At 43.3% G+C, this 26,329-nt stretch overlaps 1 protein-coding gene and 2 long non-coding RNA genes across 4 annotated transcripts; 1 reads left to right on the top strand and 2 right to left on the bottom strand.

The window, feature by feature from the left end:
- Positions 1 to 341: 341 nt before the first annotated feature.
- On the bottom strand, positions 342 to 10,520 carry LOC119157720. 2 transcript variants are annotated; one of them, XR_005107632.1, is made up of 4 exons: positions 10,314 to 10,520; positions 2,280 to 2,364; positions 940 to 1,049; positions 342 to 736 (listed from the first exon to the last, which is right to left on the bottom strand). It is a non-coding gene; the product is annotated as an uncharacterized LOC119157720 (long non-coding RNA). The 2 variants fall into 2 exon arrangements; XR_005107631.1 differs by having other exon boundaries at positions 940 to 2,364.
- A 2,357-nt stretch (positions 10,521 to 12,877) lies between these two features.
- On the bottom strand, positions 12,878 to 18,923 carry LOC119157719. The gene is made up of 2 exons (XR_005107630.1): positions 18,235 to 18,923; positions 12,878 to 16,855 (listed from the first exon to the last, which is right to left on the bottom strand). It is a non-coding gene; the product is annotated as an uncharacterized LOC119157719 (long non-coding RNA).
- Positions 18,924 to 19,010: 87 nt separating this feature from the next.
- On the top strand, positions 19,011 to 24,882 carry GINS3 (GINS complex subunit 3). The gene is made up of 3 exons (XM_037408883.1): positions 19,011 to 19,265; positions 19,743 to 19,976; positions 22,596 to 24,882. The coding sequence occupies exons 1-3, from the start codon at positions 19,092 to 19,094 to the stop codon at positions 22,824 to 22,826; spliced, it is 639 nt and encodes a 212-aa protein (XP_037264780.1). The 5' UTR covers positions 19,011 to 19,091; the 3' UTR covers positions 22,827 to 24,882.
- Positions 24,883 to 26,329: the final 1,447 nt, after the last annotated feature.

The following is a 26,329-nucleotide window of genomic DNA, read 5'->3' as shown; positions in this document are numbered from 1 at the left end:
CCTTGCCTGGCTGGGTCAATGATCTGTGACGAGCTGCTAGACCAGGGGTCTTGACTTGTTCTGGTTCATTGGTAGGAGGTGAAAGAATACCACACACTTCATATGACCTCTATGAAATTGCCAGATCCTTCAAGAGCTCTGTTAAAGCTTAATCCATGGTGATCAAATAGTAACTTTCATTAAAATATCCTAAAAAAAGAGGAGAGGGATTAGAAAGGACTGTGTGAAATCCCCATAACTGGCAAAATACCACTGTGGGATGTCTGAAATTTTCATTATTTCACAGCATAATTGCATCACCGTTGGACTTGGACACAAGGAAAGCAACCCCAGACAGCTCAGGTGATTGCTGCATTTTTATTAGAGTGCACATACAGTCTGTAGGACATCTGTTTACTCCTCCAGGGTCCCTCAGAGTCAGGAAAATAGTTTTGTCATATCAGAAATAGCTTCCTGCTTTTTGTCAAACATCAGGAGAAATATGCCTGTGTGATAAGGTAATGTTTGAAACACAACTGTAACGTCAGCAACCAAGGGAGCAATGTCAACCTTCATATGGATCTCATGGCTCAATACAAGAAGCGTTACTATCCAAGGAGAGTCTCAGAAGTCGACAGGTTTAGGTGCAGTGTCATTTTCTTACCAGCTGCAGGAGCCTCTTAATGATATAGCTGTGCCAGCAGTGTGAATTTCTTGGGAAATTCAGGTGGTAGTGAAGTGTACCTGTAGTACAAATCTGGGAGGAAACAAGGGAAATAGCACATAATTTTCTTGTGTAAAGTCTAGTGAAAAACCAATTTGCTCTAACATTCTGACCCCAGATTGTTCTGTGGAGTTCTGGGTGCTGTACCAGTGCACACCTTGTCATGGTTTCAATAACTGTAGCTGAGAAATAGACAGGAGTCACCTTGTTGTTGAAACCCACAGAGATAAACCAACCTTAAGCAGAGCCTCAGGCTTTATGAAGACTGTACCCCATCCCTGGGGCATGTACATCCTCTTGTGACTGCGCAGAACCACGACCGGCACATCACTGAAATCCTTCAGAACTAATGTGGTAGCAAACAGAATGGGTGCAACATTGATGGGGTGACACTGAATAACATGGATATAGAAAACAGTATCTACATGGTATTGGCAGAGGGTGATTGCTGGTCATTGAAGTCAATGAGAATGTTCTTGACATTAAGGGGTGGGCCAGTGAAGAATTTGTTCCTTATCTTTCTATATCCTAGGTGCACACACACATATCAAATTTATAACCTTGATCTAAGGACAAAGCTGAAAGAGCCTCTACAGCCTTGAAAGCCCAAATTGCACTGCATGGCAGATAAAATTCACTGCATTTGTAAACTGGGCTGCCTTGTCACATTTAGTACCAAGCCTTTTGTAATGTGTAAGGATATAGCACCCCAAAGCCTTGTGCTAAAAAGCTGATACCTTGTTTAGTGGAATTTAGCAGACAGAGCTCAACTCTCATAAATGACAGAACCCATCAAAGAGAGCTTCTAAAGTAAATACTTCCTTTTAGCAGGGTCTTATCTCTGCACTGGCAGATCGAAGAGCACTCTTGCACAGCTGTACAGTGTGCAGGCACTACTACTAGTCCTCTACAAAATGGACTGGCTTGCTTGTTGACATGTGAAACTCATGATGAAGAGTTTGGGTATTTTTAATAAATGGATATCTAATGTTAGGCTATTGTTTAGGAACCTAAACTAATACAGCACACAAAAAGCTCTGCAACACCCAAGGAGTCCAAGTAATGGGACTTTTCAAAGATACAAATTCATTTTATCAGCCACCAAAAAGGGGTGACACAAAAATGTGTTTGAAAATGTTTCCAGGAACTTCATGTGCCCTGGAATACTCATGAGCCAGCAACACTTGTGATTTTGTAAAAATACTTTCCATTTGAAAATTTTTTTTCTGTGCCTCCATTGCCTAGTGAAAAACACATACACACACACAAAAGACCAGCCAGAAGGAAATGGCAGTACTTCTTATACCTGAAGTGCTGTCAAATATACAACATCAAGCTTGAAGATGGCATCCTTAGGTCACTTCTAAAACCAGTAATTTCCAACAAAGGTTTGATGTTGAAGGAATAATGTCACATCTAAGAGATTATGAAAGCAATATATTGTGTTCCTTTGGCAGAAACAGAAACTACCCACTTGCTAGCCTATCTCAGCAACTTGATGCAGGATTTGTTATAAAAAGCCTACTCTGCTGACAGAGGAGAGATAACCACTGTAAAAGGACGAAGAGTTAGCTACTGTTTACTTTCAGGTTCACTGGGTACGTGATCTGCTCTGTCCTCTCCTCTTTCATTCTTCCTGGAGTGATGGCTGGAATGCTCTGCTGCGAACAAAAAGCATAAAGGGGATCACAGGGATCAGGTGAATCTCAGGCCACAAATGATGTTACATAAGCAGGAACGTCAAGGTGATGGTATCAGCATGAGTATTTTATCCTCCTCCTGCTTTTGCTTTGATCCCTGGGCAGTCTCCAGCAAACTGGGTCAGGGATCCCTTCCCTCTGTCTTCTGGGATTCAATGGGCCCTTCCACCAACCCAGACTCTCAGCACCCACAGTCTCCAACTGCTGCACCTTCTCCACCCGCCTGGGGATTAGGACAACACTGCTGTCCCCTTCTTAGAAACAAGGCACAGAGGAACAGCCAGCCTGTTGCAGAAATTCTTAATTGTGTTTAATTGTGTTTTGGCATTTGACTGTGAGCTCCATCTCAGCATCACTTTCTCTTGTCTCCCTGGTTTCAGGTGTGAGTTAGGCACTTAGGTACCTCTGGCTTCTGGCATAAGTGACTCCTTCAGTGCCACGTGCAGACAACATGGAAAGCCTAGATCCTACACTGTCATTCTTGGGCTAATTTAGAAGGAGATCCTGTCATGAAAAATCTTCCTTTTGAGATTATGTGCCTTACAAAATACTAGTAATATAACCAGAAAGCAGAATTTTCTTGCAAGACTGTGTACTACATTAAAAAATGTGTATGTTCGAAGAAGAGAGGAGAGGTTAAAAAGCAGAATAAGACTTCAACTAAAAAGAAGCATGCAGTGTGGTATTCAAAAAAAGCTCAGCATCAGCTTAACACTGCTTTCAAATTTGTCAAAGGCAGGGAGGAACTGAAATAATTTTAGCCATTATTCCCCATTAAGGCTACATCTTCATGGCAAAAAAGGAATGTTTTTACACTGAATTAGTTATCCAGCTTGAATCAGGCACATATTGTGCATACACTTTACCCACTTCTTACTTATATGCCTTTCTTCTATGAAGGCTCTACTTCATTCAGTCCACAAGGCAGAGATGCAGAGGAACTTACTGACTCACCAGGTCGGATGAGTCGTATTAGTTCTAAGTCAAAAGCACAGAAGGAATCAAAGTGCCTTTTTCAAGCAGAAGAACTCTGCCAGAAAGAATGGCAGGAACAATGCTCAGGAGAAAATTCAGCCTGAAGACTGAGTAGGAATACTATTAAGTTAATCAGAAAAGCAAACAGCAAGATCTGGGGGAAAGAGGGGAAGGAATTTTTGCATTACCCTCCCCATCGTTGTGGGGTTTGTCCATTTCTAGGCACTTGGACCACAGTCCTCCGCCCCTCAAAGTCAATCGTAAACCCTCCCTTTGATGCGCTGATACAGGGTCTGGCTCTGCATAGCAATTTATGCCTCGAAATATACAAGTTAATTGATCTTTCCAGTCTTGGTGAGGCAAGAGGTGCCTACATGGCCCAAAGACTACTGATCGGGAAACTGAAAAAGAAAGAACTGACTTTTTCCACATCACAAAGTACAACCTTGGCAGAAGTGGGAGGGGTTCAGAAAACTGTAGGGTGCAGATATCCCAGTTCTGAGCTCAGTCCATGCATAAACAGATCATTATTTTTAATGTGTGCTCCCAGTGACGCTGACAGAAGGGTTTTGGGATCTGATGACTGCATCCTGGCAGTTCCTCTGACAGACTTGGCGCTCCCCTCCCTATGCCATTCATTCACTTGGTAGTAGGAGAACGGTTTCAGGGTAATGATGAGATACACAAAAAAGGAAGCAGCCCTGCAACTAAGAGAAAGGAGAGAAAAAAATTGAAGTGAAGCAGGAGCTAACACACCAAGTTACCCAAGTGCAGACAGTGCAAGAAACTTCTCTATGTAGGCTAATCAGATAGCAGATATCTTTGTTTATACAGTCTGCCAGATACATCCAAAATAGACATCTACAAATTATTCTCTCGTCTAAAATGAGTGCAATGACACTCAGCTGTGCAACTATAATTTTATTTTACAAATACTTGGAACTAAACTCAGCCCGGTTGCATGTCAATACACAGTATCTGCCACGAAGGGTCCTCCTAGAACTGAAAGAACTGAAATGGGAGCAGTCAGCCTCATTGCAGTCTGAATTTTTTCAGCAGTGAAATACAGGGACCTTAATGAGAAACACACTCTGCCCTGGAAAGGACAACTGGGACATGTTGTCAGCTAGGACATCAGTAACACCACCGAAAGGCAATCATTTGGCAACACATGAATTCATAGATGGCAGAAGAGCTATCATCTGCTGCTGTATTTAGAATAGGAAGTAATTGTTGTAGGGTTTGTTTGTATTTTTTAATAGCAGCCGATATAGATAGTTAAAACCACAGAACACAGCAGAAAAAAACCCCCTCACTCTAATACCTTTCTCTCTTCTCAGATATTACTATACAGTGTAGATGGTGCCATCAAATCTTGGCTTGCACGCAGCAAAACCTGCACAACAGCCCATATAAAAAAGAGGGATGCACTGAGAAAGGGACTTCATTCGTTATCGTTTATCATTTATTATGCAACTTGACTGAATGTTAGCCACGTGCCTGTCAATCTCATCCCTCTGCTGTGCTGGCACACGTACACACAAAGGAACGGCAATATGTTCTTAGTCTTTTCTGCAGTAGCCCACCCTAGACATAGAAACACAGAGGGCATTAATAGCAGAGATGATAGGTGAAAGAATCCCATTTGCTGCAACTTTCTGGAGTTTCCAGTGATTTATGAGTTGTTTCAGCAGATGGAGCCATTGCAGTATACACTATGAATTGCAAACTAGGCCAATTCACCACGTTCAAAGGAATAAAAGCTTCTGCCTGCCATGGAGATATTTTCAAAAGAACCCTTAGCTGTATCCAGGCAAATGTGTGTCACCCAGGCAACTACATGCTCTTTTAGCAAACAAAATGGCTTGCCCTGAATCTCCTAGGACTGATTTTTAGATCTATAGGATCATTAGTAGTTACATATTTGTATCACAACCTAAGCTTATAGTTTTAACACGTATTTGAAAGCTGGCAGGTCCACAAATCATGCCATTCAGTAATTCTGGTACATAAAAAACAGCCTTTACTGTGAATAATCAGCCAGTTTGCCTTACTGGTGCCAAAATCCATTTCTTTAAGGCTCAGATGTTACTACCACAGAAATGGCATATAGCTGCAATTGCCCAATTGTTATGTTGCAGGATACCCCTGGCTGATGGAGTGAGGCTTTCAGAATATTTACACACATATATATTGAGGAAAGTATTATAAATAAGAATACAACAATTCAAGTTTCCAGAAATACATTAATTTATGACTCTTTAAACGTTCTAGGAAGATAACTATGATCATAAACTTAAGCATAAAGCAACAAGAAATTCATGGTACAATTAGAATTTGAGATAAATGGATTAATAATCTCCTGCTCAAGCATCTAATTAAGAAGAAGCTGCATTCATCAAAGGCTTCTGTTGACTATACATTACTGAAGGGGAATTGGGATTTAATATCTCCTTGGTATGCAAACTCATTACCATTTTCCCCGATGGAGGCTACACACATATACAAGCGACAGAGATTATTACACTTAATACAGAAAGACAGAATGCCTTCAAGAACTCCATTGCTCTTATGTTTTGCATGCTGCCTAAGACCCGCTCAGAAGCTGCACAAGAGTAACTTAGCAAGCCTGCCCCACACACTTTTAAATGCTTTGTAGTTTTGAGTGTTAAAGATAGTACAGCAGCTCTTCTGCGGTGACAGTCACATCAGTTCTGGGCCATGTTGCCATTGTACTGCTGGGCTGATGATAAATCAGGGTAATTTAATTGGGAACCCATGCCTGACCTACTCAGAGCCTTCTATGATGGAATGACTGGCTGGGTAGATGAGAGTGGTGGATGTTGTCAACCTTGACCTCAGCAAGGCTTTTGACACCACTGTCTCCTGTAACATCCTCATAGGTCAGCTCAGGAAGGGTGGGTTAGATGAGTGGACAGCGAGGTGGGTTGAGAACTGGCTGAACGGCAGGGCTCAGAGGGCTGTGACCAGTGGCAGAGTCGAGCTGGAGGCCTGTAGCTCCTGGTGCTCCCCAGGGTCAGGACTGGGTCCGGTCCTGTTCAACTTAGTCATCACTGACCTGGATGAAGGGCCTGATCGTGCCCTCAGCAAGCTGCTGATGGGACAGAACTGGGCGGAGTGAGTGGCTGACACCACAGAAGGCTGCGCTGCTGTCCCGTGAGATCCGGGCAGGCTGGAGAGCTGGGTGGAGAGGAACCTCGTGAAGTTCAATGGCGAGTGTAAGGTCCTGCCCTTGGGGAGGGACAGCCCCATGCACCACTACCAGCTGGGGCTGACCTGCTGGGAGGCAGCTCTGTGGAGAAGGACCCGGGAGTGCTGGGGGACAGCAAGCTGCCCGTGGGCCAGCAGGGTGACCTCGTGGCCAAGGGGCCAACGGGATCCTGGGGTGCATGAGGAGGAGCGTGGCCAGCAGGCCGAGGGAGGGGATCCTCCCGCCCTGCTCTGCCCTGGGGAGGCTGCGTCTGGAGTGCTGGGTCCAGTGCTGGGCTCCTCAGTTCAGCAGAGATGGGGAACTGCTGGAGGGGGGGCACGGAGGGGCAACAAAGATGATGAGGGGATGGGAGCATCTCCCTGATGAGGAAAGGCTGAGAGAACTGGGACTGTCCAGCCAGGAGAAGAGAGGGCTGAGAGGGGATCTTCCCAACGCATTCAAGTATCTCAAGGGTGTCAGGAGGACGGGGCCAGGCTCTTTTCAGTGGTGCCCAGTGACAGGACAAGGAGCAGCGGGCACAAATGGCAATGCAGGAAGTTCCATCTGAGTACAAGGACAAAACTTCTTTACCTGAAGGGTGACCGAGCACTGGAACAGGCTGCCCAGAGAGGCTGTGGGGTCCCCTCTGGGGACTTGCAAAACCTGTCTGGATGCGTTCCTGTGCAGCCTGCTCTAGGAGAAACTGCGTTAGCAGGGGCTTGGACTAGATGATCTCCAGAGGTCCCTCCAACCCTGACCATGCTGTGATTCTGTGATTCTGTAACACTTGTAGCTCAAACTAAATCTCTCAGCTAGAGTTACAGCTTTCACTCTACAGATCACTACAGCAGGCAATGTTACGCTGAAAGCAAATTAAGAGGCCGCACCACCACACCTATGCTTGCTTTCAGCACCACAAACCTACAAAGGACATGAATGGCGTGTTTTCACATTATTCAGGGAGAGCTTGGCCTTATGAATAAATCAAGGGGAATCTGGTGAAATCAAGAGCTCACAAAACGGCTAGTCAAAGACAAACGTCAGGCATGCAAGGAATTTCTGCCATGTACTTCCACTACGGGCTGGAAGTCTAGCTTCTAATATATCATTCAGCCCCAAACTCCAAATCAAAGCCCTCTCATTGCACTAACTCCTGTGGTAGTTCTGGATTGAAACAGCTATTGAAATTGAGGCCAAAAAGCCCTTTTCTTTGGGGAATATATCTAAATTTAGACCCTAATCTTCAAATGAACATATGAACCTCACTGCATTACTAATGTTCTTTACAAATATATGATGTCTGAAAGGCATTTAATTTTCTTCAGTGTATATGTGGCAGACAGCTGGATTAAAAGGATGGATTCTGCTACAAATACCCATCACTATACAGAGCAAGCACAATTAATAAGGAACCAGTTCACCCATGTTTTTAAAATACCTTTCTATAAAACTGCAGGAAGCACAAGCAAAAGAGAAGCTGAAAAGAAGGAAGTAATAAACCATCAAGAAATAACTGTATTATACACTGGTGTGAAGACACTGTTGGTACATATGCTCAGAGGCTGGGCTAGGCTGAACTTGCTGGCAGCAATGGCAAACTAAAACTTCTTTGGGGATCATCAATCAGGCCACTGCAAGTTGGGAGTTGCATTTATGGGCTCAGAGGAGGTTACCTAGAACTGACACAGTGAAAAGATGAGACTGCAAGTAAGGCAAAGCATATTCCTGGCCAGCTGCTAAGCCATGCTCCTGAGAAGGTCAGACCTCTCTCATAAAGAACCTTCTATGGACGAGGTAAATTGCAATGACACTAGATGAAAAAGAGTGACAGAGACTCTATATGAATCTACGTTTATAAACTGCTCCTGTAGACTTGCCTGTGTAGTCCAGGGGTGGCTCTTTAAACCTTTTTGCACCAGCCTGCTGAATTAGGGAAGGGAATTAATACCATCTCTCTGTCATCTCAGGAGGCTGCGCTTCCATGAGACATTAACTCTGAAACCTAAACACTAATTTAAAGTCAATGTTTTTAAGGGTGTCATTCCCAATCAGCTTTGCAGAGATCGCTAACTGTTTTGGTGTAGACAGTCAGAATGAACCGTGATGATGCCATTACTTCCTCAACTAACTATTCAGAAGGAAGCTAAATGCAAGGGAAAATTTAAAAGTAGAGGAACATTATGCAATAAAAACGTAACCTCGTGCAGGGAAACAAGATGAGAAATGTTTATTAGAACAGGAGCTAAGCGTCTCTTTTCTAGTACTTCCAATGGGCTGACCTCAGCCAGCGGCCGAACACTCACCCTGTCTCTTCCTCACCCCTTTCTCCTGCAGGATAGGGAGAAAATAGGGAGAAGGTGAAAAGACTTATGGATCAAGTTTAATAGGGAAAGCAAAAGCAAAAAGAGGAATTAATTCACTACTTCCCATCAGCAGGCAAATGTCCAGTCGCTAACTGGGAAGTAAGGTCTTGGCATGTGTAACCATTGCTTGAGAAGACAAACACCACGACAATGAGTGTACCCCCTTCCACCTCCCTTCCCTGAGCTTTTATTGCTGAGCACAACACCATATGGTATGGAATATCCCTTTGGTTGGTTGTTCCAGCCATGCCCCTTCCTCATCTGTTGCCCACCCCCACTGGAGGAGGGAGCAGAAAAAGCCATGCCACTGTGCAAGCACTATGCAGCGGCAGCCAAAACACCGGTGCATTACCAACACTGTTTTAGCCACAAACGCAAAGCAGAGCACCATACAGGCTGCTATGAAGAGTCAACTCCATCCCAGCCAGCCCCAGTACAATGCTTCATAATAAAATTATTCTTAATGTTTAAAGCCACAGTAGGCTTGAATGTAAAGGATGTTATAAACAACTTGCTGCAATTTTAAGCAATTGCATTAGATCTTTATCTTCAAGATTTGACTCACACATTTCACATCATTAACAATTTAGATATGCTAACCACCTCTGTGTTTCCACCCTTTGTGGAAAAGCAGCAACAAAATGCTGTGCACACCACGTTCCCAGGTGCATCTGAAGTGCTGAGGCCTGAGCAACAGGCCCTGAGCCAAAGCATCTCTAGATGTACCTGCCAAATGAACATTCTATATACATATATATATATGCACATTTTTAGTATCCAATCATTAGCAAAAATATGCATGATCATTAGTGAAAGACGTAGCTTAGATAGAATATAATCATAGCAATGATATAGTGCATCCTTCCTTGCTTAGAGGCAGGTAATCAAGGCCATGAAACCAGATACGTGGCCTTGTCTGCAAACCAGTGGTTAAAATCAAGTAGATAAGGGAAACTCCCTTGGTGTCCCCTGAGCCCTGGCCAGGCTTTGGTGGGATCTGAGAGGAGAGGGAAACCAGGCGTTTCCGCATTTGTAATTAGGTGAGCTTGTTTATTCAACTGTATAAAAGCTGGACCCTCTTGCAATGACTTTGGAGACCTCACCTATGAGGGGACACCCTGTGTAGGACTTCTCCACTGCCAGGACAGGCTCTCCAAATCCTCGCTGTAACTGGGGCTCCCCAGCACCTGCGGGTCTGGATGATGGTAGCGTATTAGGGCAACTGGTGATGTATCTTTCTTAACCACTATGGTCTGTCATATGTGGTAGCGATCAGGTGCACTACCTTGTCTTGTTCTATTCTTGCTGTATTATTTCACTTACTATTCTATTGCTTTAAATGTAAATAAAGATAAGCTCACCTCTTTAACTAGGTGTCTGATTCCTTTGTGCTGACCTCATCTATTGGCAAAACAGCATCTCAGTTCACCAGCCATTTTGACATTGGTCCAAACTGTCTCTCCTGAGACACACAAGTAGGTCTCACCTGGCTGAGAATTTAATCTCCTTCACTTGGCTCTGTTTGGAACAAAAATTTCAATCACATGAACAAAGCTCATCCATACAGGAAACCAGTAAGTCACAGCTACAGAGCTGTGAAAGCTTTCTTTGGTACCTCATGTCCCATCGACAATTACCACCTAACAGAGTTTGGCATCTACAAACTGTTGCGGAACTGAGTCTTGGTATGTGGAATGGGCACATTAGGAACCAAAACCCCCATCATGTTCCACCTGAAGTAAAAACAACTATCATCCAGTCTGACATCTCTATCAGAAAGCCATGAAAGTGTGGGCATTCAGAAATGAAGGAGAGAAACAACTCTGTACTGCCTACAAGTGTCAGAAAGGAAGTAAAGAGAAAAGCTAAAATGTGTATGACACATTACTTAATTCACTCAGAGGCGTCAGGATGGAGACAATTAGTCAGAAGAGAAGAAAAATAAAGCATTTGCACTGAAGCACCAAAGGAGGTTTTGATCTCTTTAAAGACTGCTAATTGTAATATTGAAAGATGCTATCAACAAAAAAAACCACCATTGGTGAATGGATATAACTGCACTTTCTGTAGTGGATTTACATCTATTTATGCCATGGAAATATTTGGCCCTGAAGTTCTGTGAGAAGGAGACAGATTTTTGGACTCCATATTTTGACAGTAAGGTCTGAAACCATCACTCATCTCAATGAGATTACTCTAGGTTTTCCAAACCTTCCCCGGTGAATGTGCTTTTATTTTACCAGCTCTGCTTGTAAATACAGGATTTAAAAAAAAGGGAGAAAATCAAAAGATAGGCAGTCTCTCCTAGAAGAGGTTAAAACCCCAAAAACCACAGCTGGGTTTGTGTGATAAAGCCTGCTACTGAGTGCAAACTACAAAGTCCAGAGAAAATACCTTATGGGGTTTTGTCACTTTCGAATATAACATTCCTGGATATTTAGCTGATGACACTTGCATTCTGCTGACTCACTGGCAATGAGCTACACTACTTGCCACTTACAGGGGTGTTTAATGAAAACCAAGATAAAATTTATAGGATCAAAGAGTAGTCCATGCCTGAAAGAGAAAAGCTGTCAGATTTGAGGATTTGCTGTGGCAGGATGGTCTCAGAGCTACAGAGCCACTCAACAGTCAGAAAATGCAAGCTGCCTGTCTTGTCTCTTCTTCGCATTCTCCCCGCACTGTGAATCACTGGACTTCTTCCAGATGCAATGCTCAAAGCAAACTGCATCATCCTCTTAATCTCCAAGGGTTAATATCTCAGACTGTCCCCACACCACCACGTGGGATCCCTTGCCTGGTCTGGCAAGAGGTATTGGGTAAAGAGGGTGGATCCCACAGGACTCCACAGGCATCCTTTCAGCAGCTCAGAAAATGCTGCTATCAGCCCACCTCTTAAACGTTCCCCTCTAGTTCACAACAGCTACTTCTCTGTCTCCCGAAGATGCCAGGAATGTAAGCAAGAAGCTCTGGTTTTGCTCTGCTCCTCATGGACCTCCTAGTCGCTATTATACTAACAGCCTTTCCCACTGGGGCATAGAATTTTTGGTGTGCTAATTCCGACTATAATCACATTATATTAGTCAAATTCTTGGTATGTATTCAGTGTAACGTGACATTTATATAGCACTGCTTTACATAGAAGGATGAAAAAACACCTCTTCACAAGCTATGAGCAAGATTCTCTACTTCTTGACATGATGCAGTGTGCTCCACCAAGGTGCTGTCAGATTTCATTTCCTGTACGTGATCAGGGGAGAAACAGTTTGCATCTTTTCCTATTCTAGCATGCCTCAGAAACGTGAGACAGCCGGACCAGATATCCACAGTCCAGAAATGACAAGCAGCAGCCAAGAGGCAATCAGATGTAAGGTATTCAGATTCCGCTGGTCAAAGAGAGTAAGCCATGGGTCAAAAGGAGCAAACTCTGACAAAGCAAAGGGAGATTCTGTTCCTAAGAGCCCTAGAATATGAGCATCCAGCCCATCTAATGCTGACAGATGAAGGACTAACGCTGTTAACACTGACGCCATGGTTCAAAGAGCACAGGCAGCTGAAAACTTGAAATGCAGGTGACTGCCATCCTCTCCAGCTAGTGATCCTTAGTCACTGGTACAGACAACATGGCAAATGAAGGGGGAGGGGGGAGCAAGCCAGATAAAAGAAATATGAATGAAGAAATCAGTAGCATTCATGTTTTGCTAACTTACTGATTACACACAAGTGAGTTGATATGAACCTACTCTCCCTGCAATTCAGAATTCAAGCTCTTATTCTAGATCTTCAGAAATAAGTGGTTGTGTTTTCATTCAGGAACTCATTCACTTCATAAAACTCTCCAGACTAACGTAAATAAGAGTGAGAACCTACAATGAAGAAAATTATTATCAGGACACAAAGATAACAATATAAAAAATATCAGTAGTTAGATATTACAATTATTTATTTGAGTCTGAAAGACAAAGAATAATCTTTTCTTTACAGGGTAAAATTTGCAGATTTTAGTTTGCTTTTACTGGACATGTCCTGGATAGTTCAGAAAAAAAGCTCAACATCATTTAGAAAGCGAAGCTCATACAGCACCCCACCGCTGTATCTTCCTTTTGAACACATCACCAGTTTCCAGTTTTTATGTAATTTCTTTAAAAAAATATAATGCTCTCTTCTGTGCACAAAGACTGATTAATTAGATGTTTTTTGTCTCTGGACATTAAGCAGCCTTTTGCTGAATACTGTTGGAGTGCATGCAACTTAATTGGAAGAGCATAATTTCCAACATCTTCCTAGGGTATCTTCTGAGAATGATGAGACATAAGAAAAAGGAAATTGCTGATGTTTAATATTTTATACTGTAGAAAGGATTATTTGTTTTGCTCAGCAGCTTCAGTACTTTAAAGGTAAAAAAGGGTCTCCCTCTCAAGAAGAACGCAGTACTTTCATCGACTTCATGTGAGTGGATGTGAATTAAATCAAAATACATGTGGTTTTCTACTCACATCATCACAGTCACCCTGAAACACCAAATGTTTGCAAAGTCTCACCCCATTTGAATTTACTGCAGATACAGAACTCTATGCAGTAATCAGCAGTTTTCTTTATTTCCTGCTGAAGGTAGTTATCACAATTACCATTTTCCCACACTTCTAAACAAAAACAATAGTAAATTGCCATCTAGGAAACTCCAAATGGAAGGAACATCAACAACTGCAGCAGTATTCCCATCTAAATTATAAAAAAGTTTTAGCAACATGGCACCCCTACTTAAAACAAGAAGCCTTCATCAAATGCTGGCTTCTGATTTAACTTGTGACTTTCCACTTACCAGCAAAACTACCCAAGTTAAAAATATCTTGGAAATTGCTGAATCCACCCCCACATAATAACAGAGTTTCACACAGTGAAAGACGGCTGGAAAAAAATATTGAAGAGTTCAAGGAATGCTTCTGTTTTCACTTTGGTTGTCAAAAATGCTGTTTGCAATACCAGCTATAGCACCTGGTTTATCTTACCACTTCAGTACTCCTTTTTAATAGGTGCCTAAAAGATTTTGAAATGCATTGTACAAGCTGGACAGAGTCCCTGTTGACATTACTGCCTTCTGGCTAAGACACCCTTGGCTAGAAGCTGGAAGCCAGATGACCCTTCCCATGGGATGCCGGGTTACCCTAAATCCCTTCACTTCTTCTGTGGCTGCTCTCCTATCTGCAGAACGCAACACAATCCTCCTCCCTTCCTCCACATGAAAAGGAACGACAATTTGAGATGTAAATATGAATATGGTGTATTGTTAATAGTGTTGCTGAGTCTCTCATGTCTGCAGATAAACTGAACAGGAAAGTGATTATCATCTTGGTTTAACTACTGACTTGTGCTGCTACCCCTTTTCCTTCAAAAAATAAAGTTGTACTGGACTGCAGAATCTGCCTCTTGGAGAGCAGTATTTATTCATATATCTCCTAGGATAATCCTACCGAAGCCAATTAGTTTAGTTGAGTTATATGGCTGTATTTGCACAACAAAGAGATTGCAAAAGCTTGTATCAAAGATACAGTATGACATTACTTACAAATAATAAATCCCACTGCTGCAGGGAAGTGAACTGATTAGGAAATGCAAATTTGTTGAGTGAAAGTTCCAGGAGGGAAAGGAATGATCTAAGTAGCATCAGAAGGCCCAGAGGTGTGGGTGAAGGGTATGTGCTATAACGTGTTGCCTTCTATCAGCTGGACATCACAAAACGCAACGCTCTGCCTCAGAAGTGTGCACACCGCATGCCAGGGTTTTACTTGTGCACTCAGGGTCCTTCGACCAGGACTAGACAGTGAGATTCTGGCTCCACTGAAGTCAGTTGTCTCATCTAGGGATCTTAAGACAGCGAAAAACTTTGCCAGTATTTCTGATTACTTGATAACAAACACAAATTAAGTAAAGCAAGTCATACTATAATCCTGTATGGTAATAGAGATTCTGCATGAGGGGACAAAGGCTGAATATCAACCTTCATTTGTGCTGTGGTTTAGTCCAATATGAAGAGATTGATGATTTCTCTCTCATTGTGACCTTAAAAAGTAAGCTAAGAAGAGGTCACAAGGAGTGGTACTTGCTGCGCCCATCAACATCCTGCAGCTTTTCCAGTTGTCTTTCTTCATGTATCTAATGTTACTTAAATTACCCATGATGGCAGTATCAGCTAACTCTGTCATAACATCATATACAGATCCTGTCATGACGTGTTACATATCTGCTATAAGTTAGAATTAATTAACCACATTTGATTAGGAATATAGTTATAGGAAATATTTTAGTGGAATTTGTGTTTGCATAGCAACTGACAGCTACTATGAAATCCTCTGTACAGCCCCGTACCAAGGGTCAGAATCACCTAGTAGGAATGCTTAGAACTTAGATAACAGTTTCATGATTGAATGCATGATTGGATACAGTGTTTACGTGTAGCCTAGGAGAATGTATTGAGATGTCAAAATGTAGAATTAATGGGAACTGGGGGAAGTCGAATGAAGCAACTCATAGTTACCTGCCAAGAAACAGTGAATGTAGGTAAAAGGTAATTCTGGCAGGGGGTATCGCGACCACCGACTCATGTACCACCTACCCGAATAATACCCCAGACCCATTTCTAGACCTTTCTAACCTTTACTGCGCAGAATTGGATATGGGAGGGGAGTATGTTAATGATTTTTGGGAAATACTATGTTTATGCATGATTACTTAATGAATATGTATGAGTAAGTCCTATAGAAGGTGTATGGTTTTGAAACTTGGTGTGCGTCGATCGTGAGATGACTCACTCGTGCACCCGGCCGTTAATAAAGAAGTGTCTGCTTATCTACATCACATTGGTGTCGATAAGTTCTTTATTCTGAGATTTCGGTAACAGATGCATTTCAGCAAATTTGCTATACATACAGACATCCTGCTCGGATCAAATGAGTGTCCCAAGAAGAAGCAGGTAACGTAATTATGCTTCCCTGAATTTATTAGAGATTAAATTGGCTGGATTTTGTGGTATTCAAGATTTAAGTACACAGATGGGATGTCATTTGGTTTCTAAGTTTTCATTCTTTCCCATACTTTGCAATCTTTTGAATTTATCTGCTGTACCTAGAAGTAATTCAGGTTTTCCCCATCACAGCTCAAACCTACTTCTGTAGTATTTTGCTGTCATTACTCAGCTTTTGGCATATGCCTTTGCCTCCTGCCTCTTTTGCTCCACCACCACCTTCTCTCAACATCTCTTTCCTTTTTTTCTTTTTTTCTTACAGACCTTTGATCCTTTCTTTAATCTGGTTATTGAGGGATTCTATTATTCTTTGTCTCTGTAAAGCTACAGGGTCTGAGTCCCCTCTCAGACTACTTCCACTAGTGCAGACATAAAGGGTTCTGACTTCACACAAACACAAGAGGAGAATGAAATCTCCAGTTTACAAATCCTCCAAGAACAAACAGGCTCAGTTATGCCACAGAACATTCCTTTATACTTTCAGGAAGGTCTTGGAATCTTATTTATGAAAATATAATAGGGTTTAGGATGCTGGGCTCATTGCTCATATTTTTATACTAAGACTCACACACAAGTGTTCAAGAATAAGAACTTGTCTAGTACCTTTCTCAGAATGAGAAGGCAAATATACTACAAAAAAAGAGTAGTTAGGCATAATTTTGGCTACCAAACCCATCACTCTTTAAAATCCTCAGACAAGAACAATTCTTTGACTGGTTTTTCATTAAGTGTAAACATCTTTCCCTTTGTGTTCTTCCCTCTTTGCCTTAGGCTTTCTTCACCTCTGTGCCTTATTTCAGTATCACATGCTACAGGCTGAGACATTGGGACACAGGGAAAAGGTGCTTTTCTTTCTTTTTCCAGATGTCTTACTTCTGCACCCTAGAAAAAGAGCATAATCCATTTGCATAGTTCTCTCCTCTTGCTCACAGTGCAAGCTTTCTTATTTAGCATAGAGATTTGTTTCCTAAACCTGATTAAGCAGGTCGTATTTTTACTAATCCAATTCAACAAATCATAATTTTATCAGAACTGCCCTTTAGAAAGCTTTTGGAAGTTGCTCTAACTCATTTGGAACATGTGCACGCATAGATGGATTTCTTTTCCAAACAGAAAGACTTCATCTCTCATTAAAAAAAACCACAAAACCAACACAGGACAATAGTTAACATTGCTAACTCTAATGTAATGTCTATTTTCTGTACCATAGATGAAAATTCAGCATCTTAGAAGAAAATATCTTTTACATTAAATCTCTTTTCAGTAGCATGCATTTTTCCCTTACAGCTGTTGTCACTGTTTAACATACCTGACTAACGGAAAAAAGGGAGCATTCTAAAATCAGCACTGTGCAGGCATCACGGTGACAAGCACATGTGAATGAATTTCTTCTGCTCCTGGGTCTCTATTTCTGGTGCTTGTCTAACAAATTAATGGCATTTAGATTTTTGCAAATCCAGCACACCACAGTTCACAAAAAGTCTGCCATTTCTTTGTTGGCTGGATTTTTATAGCCTACCCTGCCACGGTACCCAAGGGATCTGTAAGTGACAGAAGTAGATCATTGTAAGGTCTCAGTCTCCGCTGTCTGTGCTTTAATTTTCTTAGTATGAAATACAACAGTGCAAGATTTAATGAAATGGTGCAAATTTGATTATTTTTGCATGGGTTTGACTTTGATAAAGATATTAAAGTACCAGCATGCTAACTAATGAAGACAAAACAATATCAAATCACAATGGATGCAGCTTGAGCAAACAACAGCATGAAGAATACTGAGGTCATAAGCATTAAAAGATAATTGAAGAGGCATCAGCTTACGCCTTAGTCACGGACTGAAAATGTCATTAAACAAATCATCAACCCCTCTATAAATAACTGTCATTATTTTTCAGGGACACTGTCAGGTCTCTGCATTTCAATCCTGCCCAATTGTTTGTTTTTCTTCCTTAGCACAACAATGACCAAAATATTTACTAGATTATTTGAATCTTATTTTGTAGACCACTGTATCTAGAAAGAGTAATATTATCAGCATATACAGCTTAGGGAATAACAAAAAATAAAATTAACATGATGAAAAATGAACTAATTTTGAAACAACAAAACAAGAAGAAAAAAAAAGGCACAAGGTCAGGTCTAATACAAAGTAAAATTCAAGTAAAAATGGGGGTAACCAGTTTTTATGCTTATACAATCAAACCCAGAATTTAGCACACAGTTATTTGATTCTGCCTTCAAAACATGACTCCAATACTTACTTTATAGCACTGAAATAATTTTCCTTGGGATGTACCCTCACTCTGAAATCCGTGGTATACATAGCTCATCGGTACTGACTTCTGCCCACTCAGCACAGGCACATCCATCAGCCTGATCTTGTACTCTGCGATGACCCACATCCTTAATTGCAGAAAGGAAACACGGGGATAACGAACTGCATGAAAGGCATTGGCTCAGCTTTTCATACAGCTAACAGGCAAACTCATGAACGTATTTATGCACCAGGGCAATCCCTCCACCTGCCAGGGGGCAGACATTGCAGCACCGGGTTGTTACTGCTGCTCTGCCCCCACGTTTGGCCAGAGGACAGGGAATTTTTCAGCCATCAGCACTGGCCGTGACTAGAGCACAATGCCGTCAGGGAGCAACCACCAAAGCCTCGCTGCTGTAAATTCAGTCTTGACAGCGTATTTAGACGAGATACGCCTTCAAGATAGCCCTTTTACAGAGGTCTGCCTGCAAGGCCGAGGCTGGCATCCAGGGGGGATGGTGGCCACAAGGAATTGTCCAAGGCCCAGTCCAAAAACAAGCCAGAGCCGCTGCCACAGCCGTCCCTTGCTATCAAGGCTGCTGGTGGCGGGGCGCCGGCGGCACGGGCAGGCCCGCCGTGAGCTGCTGCTGAGGCCCGGCATCCCCTTGGCTCGGCCCAGCGCGGCTTGCCCGGGGCCGGCCGGGTGCAGAGCAGAGCCGCCGTGCCGGCCGGGCCGCCGTGCCAGGCCAGGTCCGGACCCCAGCGCGGGGCGGGCCGTCGGCGGCGGGCGGTGCCAGGGCGCATGCGCCACGGCGGCGGAAGCCCTGAGGATCCGGGGCGGCTCCGGTACCCGCTCGCCCCGGCATGGCCGATGCGTATTTGCCGGTGGGCCCCGGGCTGGGCCTGGAGGAGAACTTCCTGTCGCTGGACGACATCTTGATGTCGCAGGAGAAGCTGCCGGGCCGCGCCGAGAGCGCCCTGCCGCGCCTGGCCTTCGCGCTGGGCCAGGGGGCCGGCACCGGCGACACGATCCCTGAGGTAACGCGGTGGCGGGAAGAGCCGCAGCTCCCAGCAGGCACCGCGCGGGGCGGGGGGCTGGGCGCGCCCCCCCTCCCGGGCCGGTGGCGGGGCCTGCGCTCCCGGTGCGGGCCTCTGCCGCAGCCCGGGGCCCAGCCGCCCCCTGCCCGCTGGGGTGGCCGCACACCGCTGCGCGCCTGCGGCTGCTGCTGGCCGCTGTTCACTTGGGTTTTTTCTTCTGCTCTTTAATCACCTGACAGTTATTGGCTTGTACAGCATCATTTAAAAAAAAATAATCCACTTTCAGGCTCTTGCAGTAATAATTAATGCTTCTAAAGCGTGTCTGGTTTATATTACAATTGTAGTAGACTGTTCTGAAAGCAAAGCTGACATTTGCACTCTTGGGTCGTTCACCAGCAGAGCTTGATCCCGCCCAGGGATGCTGCCCCCATATTTTCGTGGCAAAAGGACAATTTTGGGGTTTTCTCACTCGTGCAGGGCTCAAAGCTGGAAATACCCCTGTGGCTCGCCAAAGGCCTGTATGACAGCAAAAGAAGAATCATTTCGGTGGAACTGCCGAAGATTTACAAGGAAGCCTGGAGGACAGTGTTCAGCGCCGATGCTAATGTGGTTGATCTGCATAAAATGGGGCCATACTACTACAGATTTGGCTCCCAGCTCCTGAATTTTGACAATCCAGAGAATCCTGAGATAGCTCAGACTATCCTGCAGGCAAGTATCTGAACTGAGTCTGGAAATTTGGTTTCTTCCTGTTGTTCCCAGCTGCTTAGCAGTCTTCAGGAAAAATATCCTGGTTTAATCCAAATGACTTCTGGATTGAACATGGATGTCTAGATCAAGGTATAGGATGACCCCTTTGACAACTGCACAGTCTAGTGCTGGAAGCCTCAAGTATGTATCCAAGAGTGTAATTCTGGCTTGGAGTTTCCACAATATAAATATGGTATATCATAAAATCCTGTAAAAGAAGATGAGAGGATATGTAAGATAATTTAATTGTGCCTGTGCTGCAAGGCACAATTAATTCACCCTCTGTTATTTCTATTTTTCTGTCCTCTTTTTAAAGCTCTAATGGTGAGACTTCACGCTACTGTGGGCAATCTGTTTCACAAGCTTTGCCTTCCTAATCTTAGAAGGTTTCCTCTAATGTCTAAAGCTTTTTGCATCAATACAAGCTCTGTTCTGTTTGTCTCGTACAAAGTAAATGCTGAGGACAGATTATTCTCTTCCCTCCTGCAGCAGTTCCAGTTCATCTGGTATCTGTGTGGGTCATGCTTTCTAATCTCTGATTGTCCTTACTGTGCACTGCTGATCTCTTTCCAGTTGATCTGCATCCGCTGTGATGTGCAGTGCCCTGAACAGCATGCAGTGTCCTGCTCAAGACTTGTGCTGATGAAAACAAAAAGACTACTTTGTGAATTCATCATGTAGGCCGCAATGCTCTTTGTGGTGCAGCATCTTGGTTTTCTTTTTCATGATACAATAACATTGATGGGAGTTGTTTGCAGTCCACAGTAAGATGGCACAGATTGCATATGCAGACAGTTGTTCCTCTTCCTGCACTTGTATGGGCTCCCTATTTCTGCCTTAATGTAGAACCTTATGTTAGTCCCAGCTGAATTACATCCCATTGTTTTCACACAATCTTTCTAATTTGCCAGCGTTATTATGAATTAAGAGTTCTGCTCCCCAACATGCTTCCAGCCATCCCTCCTTCTTTGGCATATTGTTTGCTGATTTAATAAGCATAACTTTTGTTCCTTCAGTAAGTTTTTAATTAATATATCAAACAGTACTTGGTTCCAGATAGACTCCTGTTGAACTCCACTCAGGACATTCTTCCCTCTTGATGAGCTATGGATAATTGTCTTTACTGGCCATCTGTGGGTACTTTAGCTAAATCTTACAAGAATGCCCCATGACAGATGCCTATCTCCTGCTTTTCCTACCTTTGTAAGTCCTAGCGTCCTGCCAGAATAGGAAACTAGGCTGGTCTTGCAAAGTTTCTTCTTGGCAAGTCCATGCTGGCTGTTACTCTTCTTTCCATTTTCTTGCAGAAGCTTATGTATAATGTATTTGTTCCAGTATGTTTCCAGGAATTGATACTGATGGATTTATAATTCCTTGGCTCATCCTTCCTCCCTTTCTTTAAAAAGGTAGATACCATCTTTGCCAGTTTCCGGACTCCATGCTCAGTGAGCTTTTAAAGTTAACCGCTAACAGCTCTGCTATTTTTTCAGCCATCTCTGAGTAGTCTGGGGTGATTGCTATTGGCTTTTTTATTCTTCCTCCCCTTCACTGTTCTTTAAATGAAGGCTGATGCAGAGAGGCTTTAGAGCACTGCTGCTTTATTGGAGTTGTCTGCTGAAAGCTTGCTTTCTGCATTGAGGAAGTGACCGCACCTTTCCTTGCCTTTTCTCTTTCTGCTAATGGACATCTTGGGGGAGAAAAGCCACATTAGCACATACTACTTGTTGACAAAAAAATCAAAGCACGCAAGGTATGCTTTCTCTTTATTAAAAGCAAACGAGAGGGGAGTTGTGCTGACTTCAAAAATAAACAAAATGCCAAAAAACCTCCCTCTCCCAAATATTCAGGAACTATAAATGTGAAGTATAACTATTTGGTGAAAAAGCCAAAATTAGAGTTGTTAATTTATAATATATTTATCCTGTGAGTAAATCTCTAAAATACTACAGTTCTGATGATTGTAAAATCAGCTTTTGAAATAAAAACCACAATTTTCAAACACTTTTGACCCTTTTTTCTTTTTAATTCTCAAAAGCAAAGAGAGGGAGAGAAATAAAGATGCTTAAATATGTCTTGTTGCTTAGCTTTTTAAAATGTTATTTATTAGTTGTAGATTTGTTTCCTTGACTTTTTTAATGGTCGAGTGTTTTCTTGGCATACTGAAAATGGCAGTTTGGCTTGACTTCCAGGCTGTTCACAAGTTGCATCCTGACGTTCCTGCAGCAGCTGCTGTGGTACGAGATTGATTTCACCTGCTCTAAAGCAATGACTGCTCATGAAGTGAGATGGAATGTATCATAATTGTGTTATACCCTGTGGTCTGCTCAAGCCTGTCATTAGGAAGCAGCCAAAATCTAATTCTGTGCTTGCTTCCCATCCAGTATATCGGGCACTTGCTCTCTCAGCTCATGCAGGAAGTAAATGGTTTGTCTTCATATCCAGGGTTAATAAGTGTTATGTTTTTTGCAGACTCTTGATTAGTTGCTTTTGGCTTTTCAGTCTTGAAAGCTTAGGCCTCTAGTGTTTGAGCTGAAGAAGCCTCTGTGTTAACCTGTCAGTAATTTTGCTTATCTTCTTTAGACATTTATTAGCCGTTTTCGTCGTATCATGGACTCCTCTCAGAATGCCTACAACGAAGACACATCAGCGCTGGTGGCTCGGCTGGATGAATTGGAGCGAGCTTTATTTCAAGCTGGCCAGAAAGGGCTGAATGACTTCCAGTGCTGGGAAAAGGGACAGGCTTCTCAAATCACAGCTTCCAGTCTGATCCAGAATTATGGGAAAAGAAAGTTCACAGATATGGATGGTTAAAGCCTGAAGAACATGCAGCTACAGTGAGCGACACAGAGATTTACAGTCTGCCTGTCACGGAGGAGAAGGATCTCTCAGCTTTGGGAAGGACAGGCTCCCTGTCCGTTAATGGGAATTATTCCCTATAATGTCTTTGGATCAGACTAGTGCAACTTTTAAAAGCAGATGGCAAGGGTGTGAAAAATAGATGGCATCACATCACTGAATATCTTTTCAGCTTACTAGCTTACTCGTAGCACTCCTGAGGATTTTCAGTTAAAAGTGTTTACTAGGTGGCTGAAAGGGTATGAGAGGATTTTGTACAAGGGTAATTAATATTAATTATTCTTTATATTCTGAATTTATATTTACAACACCAGATCCCTTTGGAAAAATAGTGTAATTCTATGTATTTCATCTTGCCCTTCCCTTTCCAGCCTCCTGGGAACAGCTGTTTCCAGGCTCCCTGTTCTTTGGACAGCCACAATGATGCGGGGAAAAAAAAAAAAATTGCATTGAATTTTTCCCTTTTCTTATATATGGAGGCAGATCAGACTCTTTGTGAGGCTGGAATGTTTTTCTTTGCTGACGTTTGTACAGTGTTAATGCCCTGGAGAAAAATACTTCCTCTAACCCATGTAGCAAGTGAAGTGGCCATGCAGGTCTCAAGTGCCACCTCATCCTCTCTCTCTCTATCTCTCTCTCTCTCTCTCTCTCTCTCTCTCTCTCTCTCTCTCAGCCCTTCTCAGCTTGGTGCTGCATGGGGTGAAGAATGATCTCGTTTGATGTGAGTGACTTTTATGATGGACGCATTTCTGTGATGGCTGTTAAAGCTCTTCCACTTGTTTTACAGAGGAGGCAACAAAGAGTTAGTCCAGACCAGATCGGAAGCAACAACTTTAATGAAAGCTCTCCCCCATTAGCAACCTCTGAGCCATCTGTTTTCCCGTGAGGAGTTCTTCTGATTACTAAATTTGGTTAGTAGAAGGGACAGAGCAAATGAGCTGAGTTTCCTTCCTTCTGATCCATTTGAATGATCCTAGCAAAGTGATACTAGTAAATGTCATTCTTGCCAGTAGGAGTGAACTGGAATTGGAACTTGCTGAACACAGTGGTTATCCTTCCACATGGATACCCTTAAACCTAGATTGTCTGAAATCTCACTGGGCTGGAGGCAGAGAACAGATGGTTATCTCTGTAGGACTTAGTTCCCATAGTCATCAAGGTGGTTGCCCTTTGGAGGCAGGTATTTGACATCTTGTGGATGTCTTATCTGCAGATGCTTCTAAGATTCTGTAGAAGGTGGACCTTGCAGAGTACTTAAGTGGAGGAACCAGAGTGTAATGGTATTGAGTGATTCCTCTTCTGTGGGAATCACTGGGAGATGACAGCAAGATCCAGATCTTGGAGGAGTTGTTAACTGGACTTGCAGATGCACTTGGATGTTTGGATACTTCAAACTGGAAACCTCAAGTACAAAGGGTGCACGGCCATTCCTTGGCCAGAGGAGTGAAAACTCTGCCTCTGGAGGTGGTGAGAGGGGACAGTGTGCTGGCTTCACAAGCACCTTGACATCTCTGCCTCAGCTGCACAGGGCCAGCTGTCCTGCCACAGGAGACTAATTGGAAGTTGTGCCTAATGAAGTATTTCAAGTACATGCAAGATCAAATGCTGCTGCACTTAATGCCTTAATGGCACATAATAGTCTGTGCATTTTCATGCAGCTTTGTCTGTTGTCAGTTTCCGGATTTTTATATGGAATAAATATTTTGTAAGGGGATGCTCATGATGTAAAATGTCTGTTGTTAATTGCCTTGCGGCAGAAAAAGCAGTCATGGGTCAGAAAGTGCAGGTCTCTTAAAAACTGGCCATGACAGATAATGCAATCCTGCTTATACCATTCCCCTCTCTTACCGGTAACACGGTTGGGAGCTACATTTGTGCAGTCGTTTGGGTGTAGGAGTAGTTCTTGTCTGGCTTATCCCATGTGGGTAATAGCTGTTTGCTCAAGTCATGGGTGAGACATGGCCAACCAATCAATAAGCTATTGATTTTATAAATTGCATTTCTGTGAAACACAAGTGGATGGAGGCGATTCTGTGTTACCTTGACTTTGTTGTAGAGTGGTGGGTAGCAGGTGGGAGTTGACTGTCTGTATTCATACCTTACTACTCCAGGCGCTGTGGCATAGACTTCATGTAGCTTGTCAGAGCTGTGTTGCTGCAAGGAAAGCAAGTTTTCATCCACCTGTGATGAGAAGCATTTTTTAATTGGAAGGATTATTTTAATGAGATGATGACTTTGAGATCTAGTTGGTTTATAACCAAAACCAGTAGTTCATCAACTTCTGGACTGGTTTTGGTGACTATCCAAACTCATTTTTCTGCATTTGTAAGAACATTTTTCTTCTTTACTGCTGGGAGAAAGATCCAAGCAGATGGTTGCTCATTTGCCAAGAAATTATGCAGCTACTTTTAAGAATGGGAAGAAAAAAAATCCCTGAAGTAGTCCTCAGTGTCACTGGCTTTTTGTAAGTAGGCAATGTCACTTTTAGTAACCCTCAGTGTTTAGGAATAAACAGCAGTAAGACCTTTAAAAAATCTGATGTGGTGGTTTTGCTTTGCAAGACTGGCTTTGGGAACTGAACTCTAGTGGGTATAACATGCTTTTCTGTGTTCTGTGCTGATGAGGCAATGTGTGGGGCAGGCAGATGAAGGGAGCCCTGCCAGTTTGGGCCTCCCTTGAACGTGTCTTCTGGGTGAAGACCATCTGAGTACTTGCCTTGAGTTGTATCTTCTAGCACACTGTTGCTGACTGAGAGCTGCTTCTTACATCTAGGCCCAGGGGGCTTTTGGGTGTGGGAACAGCCTGATGGCCTTTGTTCTGAAACCAAGCCTGATGCTATGGCAGCAGGACGCCAGGGATTGCGTGAACCCGTTACTGTCATGTACACATTGCTATGGAGAGCATGCCAGCCTACTGCAGCTGGCTGGAGCTGAACGTATGTGTTCCTAGTGTATTAGTTTTTGTCTAGTTTATCATGTCCTGTAACCCACGCGTGCACAAATCAGTCCAGGCTCTTCAGCAGTAAGGTTCTTCTGCAGTGAACCAGGGTCAGCGAATGTGGAAGCTTCGCTCTGCTCAAACGGTACCATCGTCTCAGCCTACGTGCAACACGCAGTTGGGCTGGAGCCTTATACCCTGCCGGCCTGACGTGGTTTGGGGGACGCTGTCTTGCTCCTTTCCTGCCAGAGTCTGCAGTAAGCTCTGCTGCTGTGAACTGCGCGTGCTGGGCTCCCCCAGTAATTCCTAGGGCAGTTTGAAGCAACAGCCACGGGAGGGGCCTTGTCCGGGGAGGCCAGCGGTCAGCAGCCAGGAGAGTGGGCACTGAGTTCAAGACTGTTTTTGTGCAGGCCCTGTCTTAACTGCTTCAAGTTGAAGGTAGTGAGAACCCTGTTTGGCCTGTGAGATCAAACTAGGTGTCCAAGGGACTTTCTGTTGTGTCTGCTAGGCAGAAACACAAC

The sequence above is a fragment of the Falco rusticolus genome, chromosome 15, assembly GCF_015220075.1.
Source record: "Falco rusticolus isolate bFalRus1 chromosome 15, bFalRus1.pri, whole genome shotgun sequence".
Classification (NCBI taxonomy): Eukaryota; Metazoa; Chordata; class Aves; order Falconiformes; family Falconidae; genus Falco; species Falco rusticolus.
Note: the sequence above shows the minus strand (reverse complement) of the source record. Positions and strands in the feature narration are given on the sequence as shown.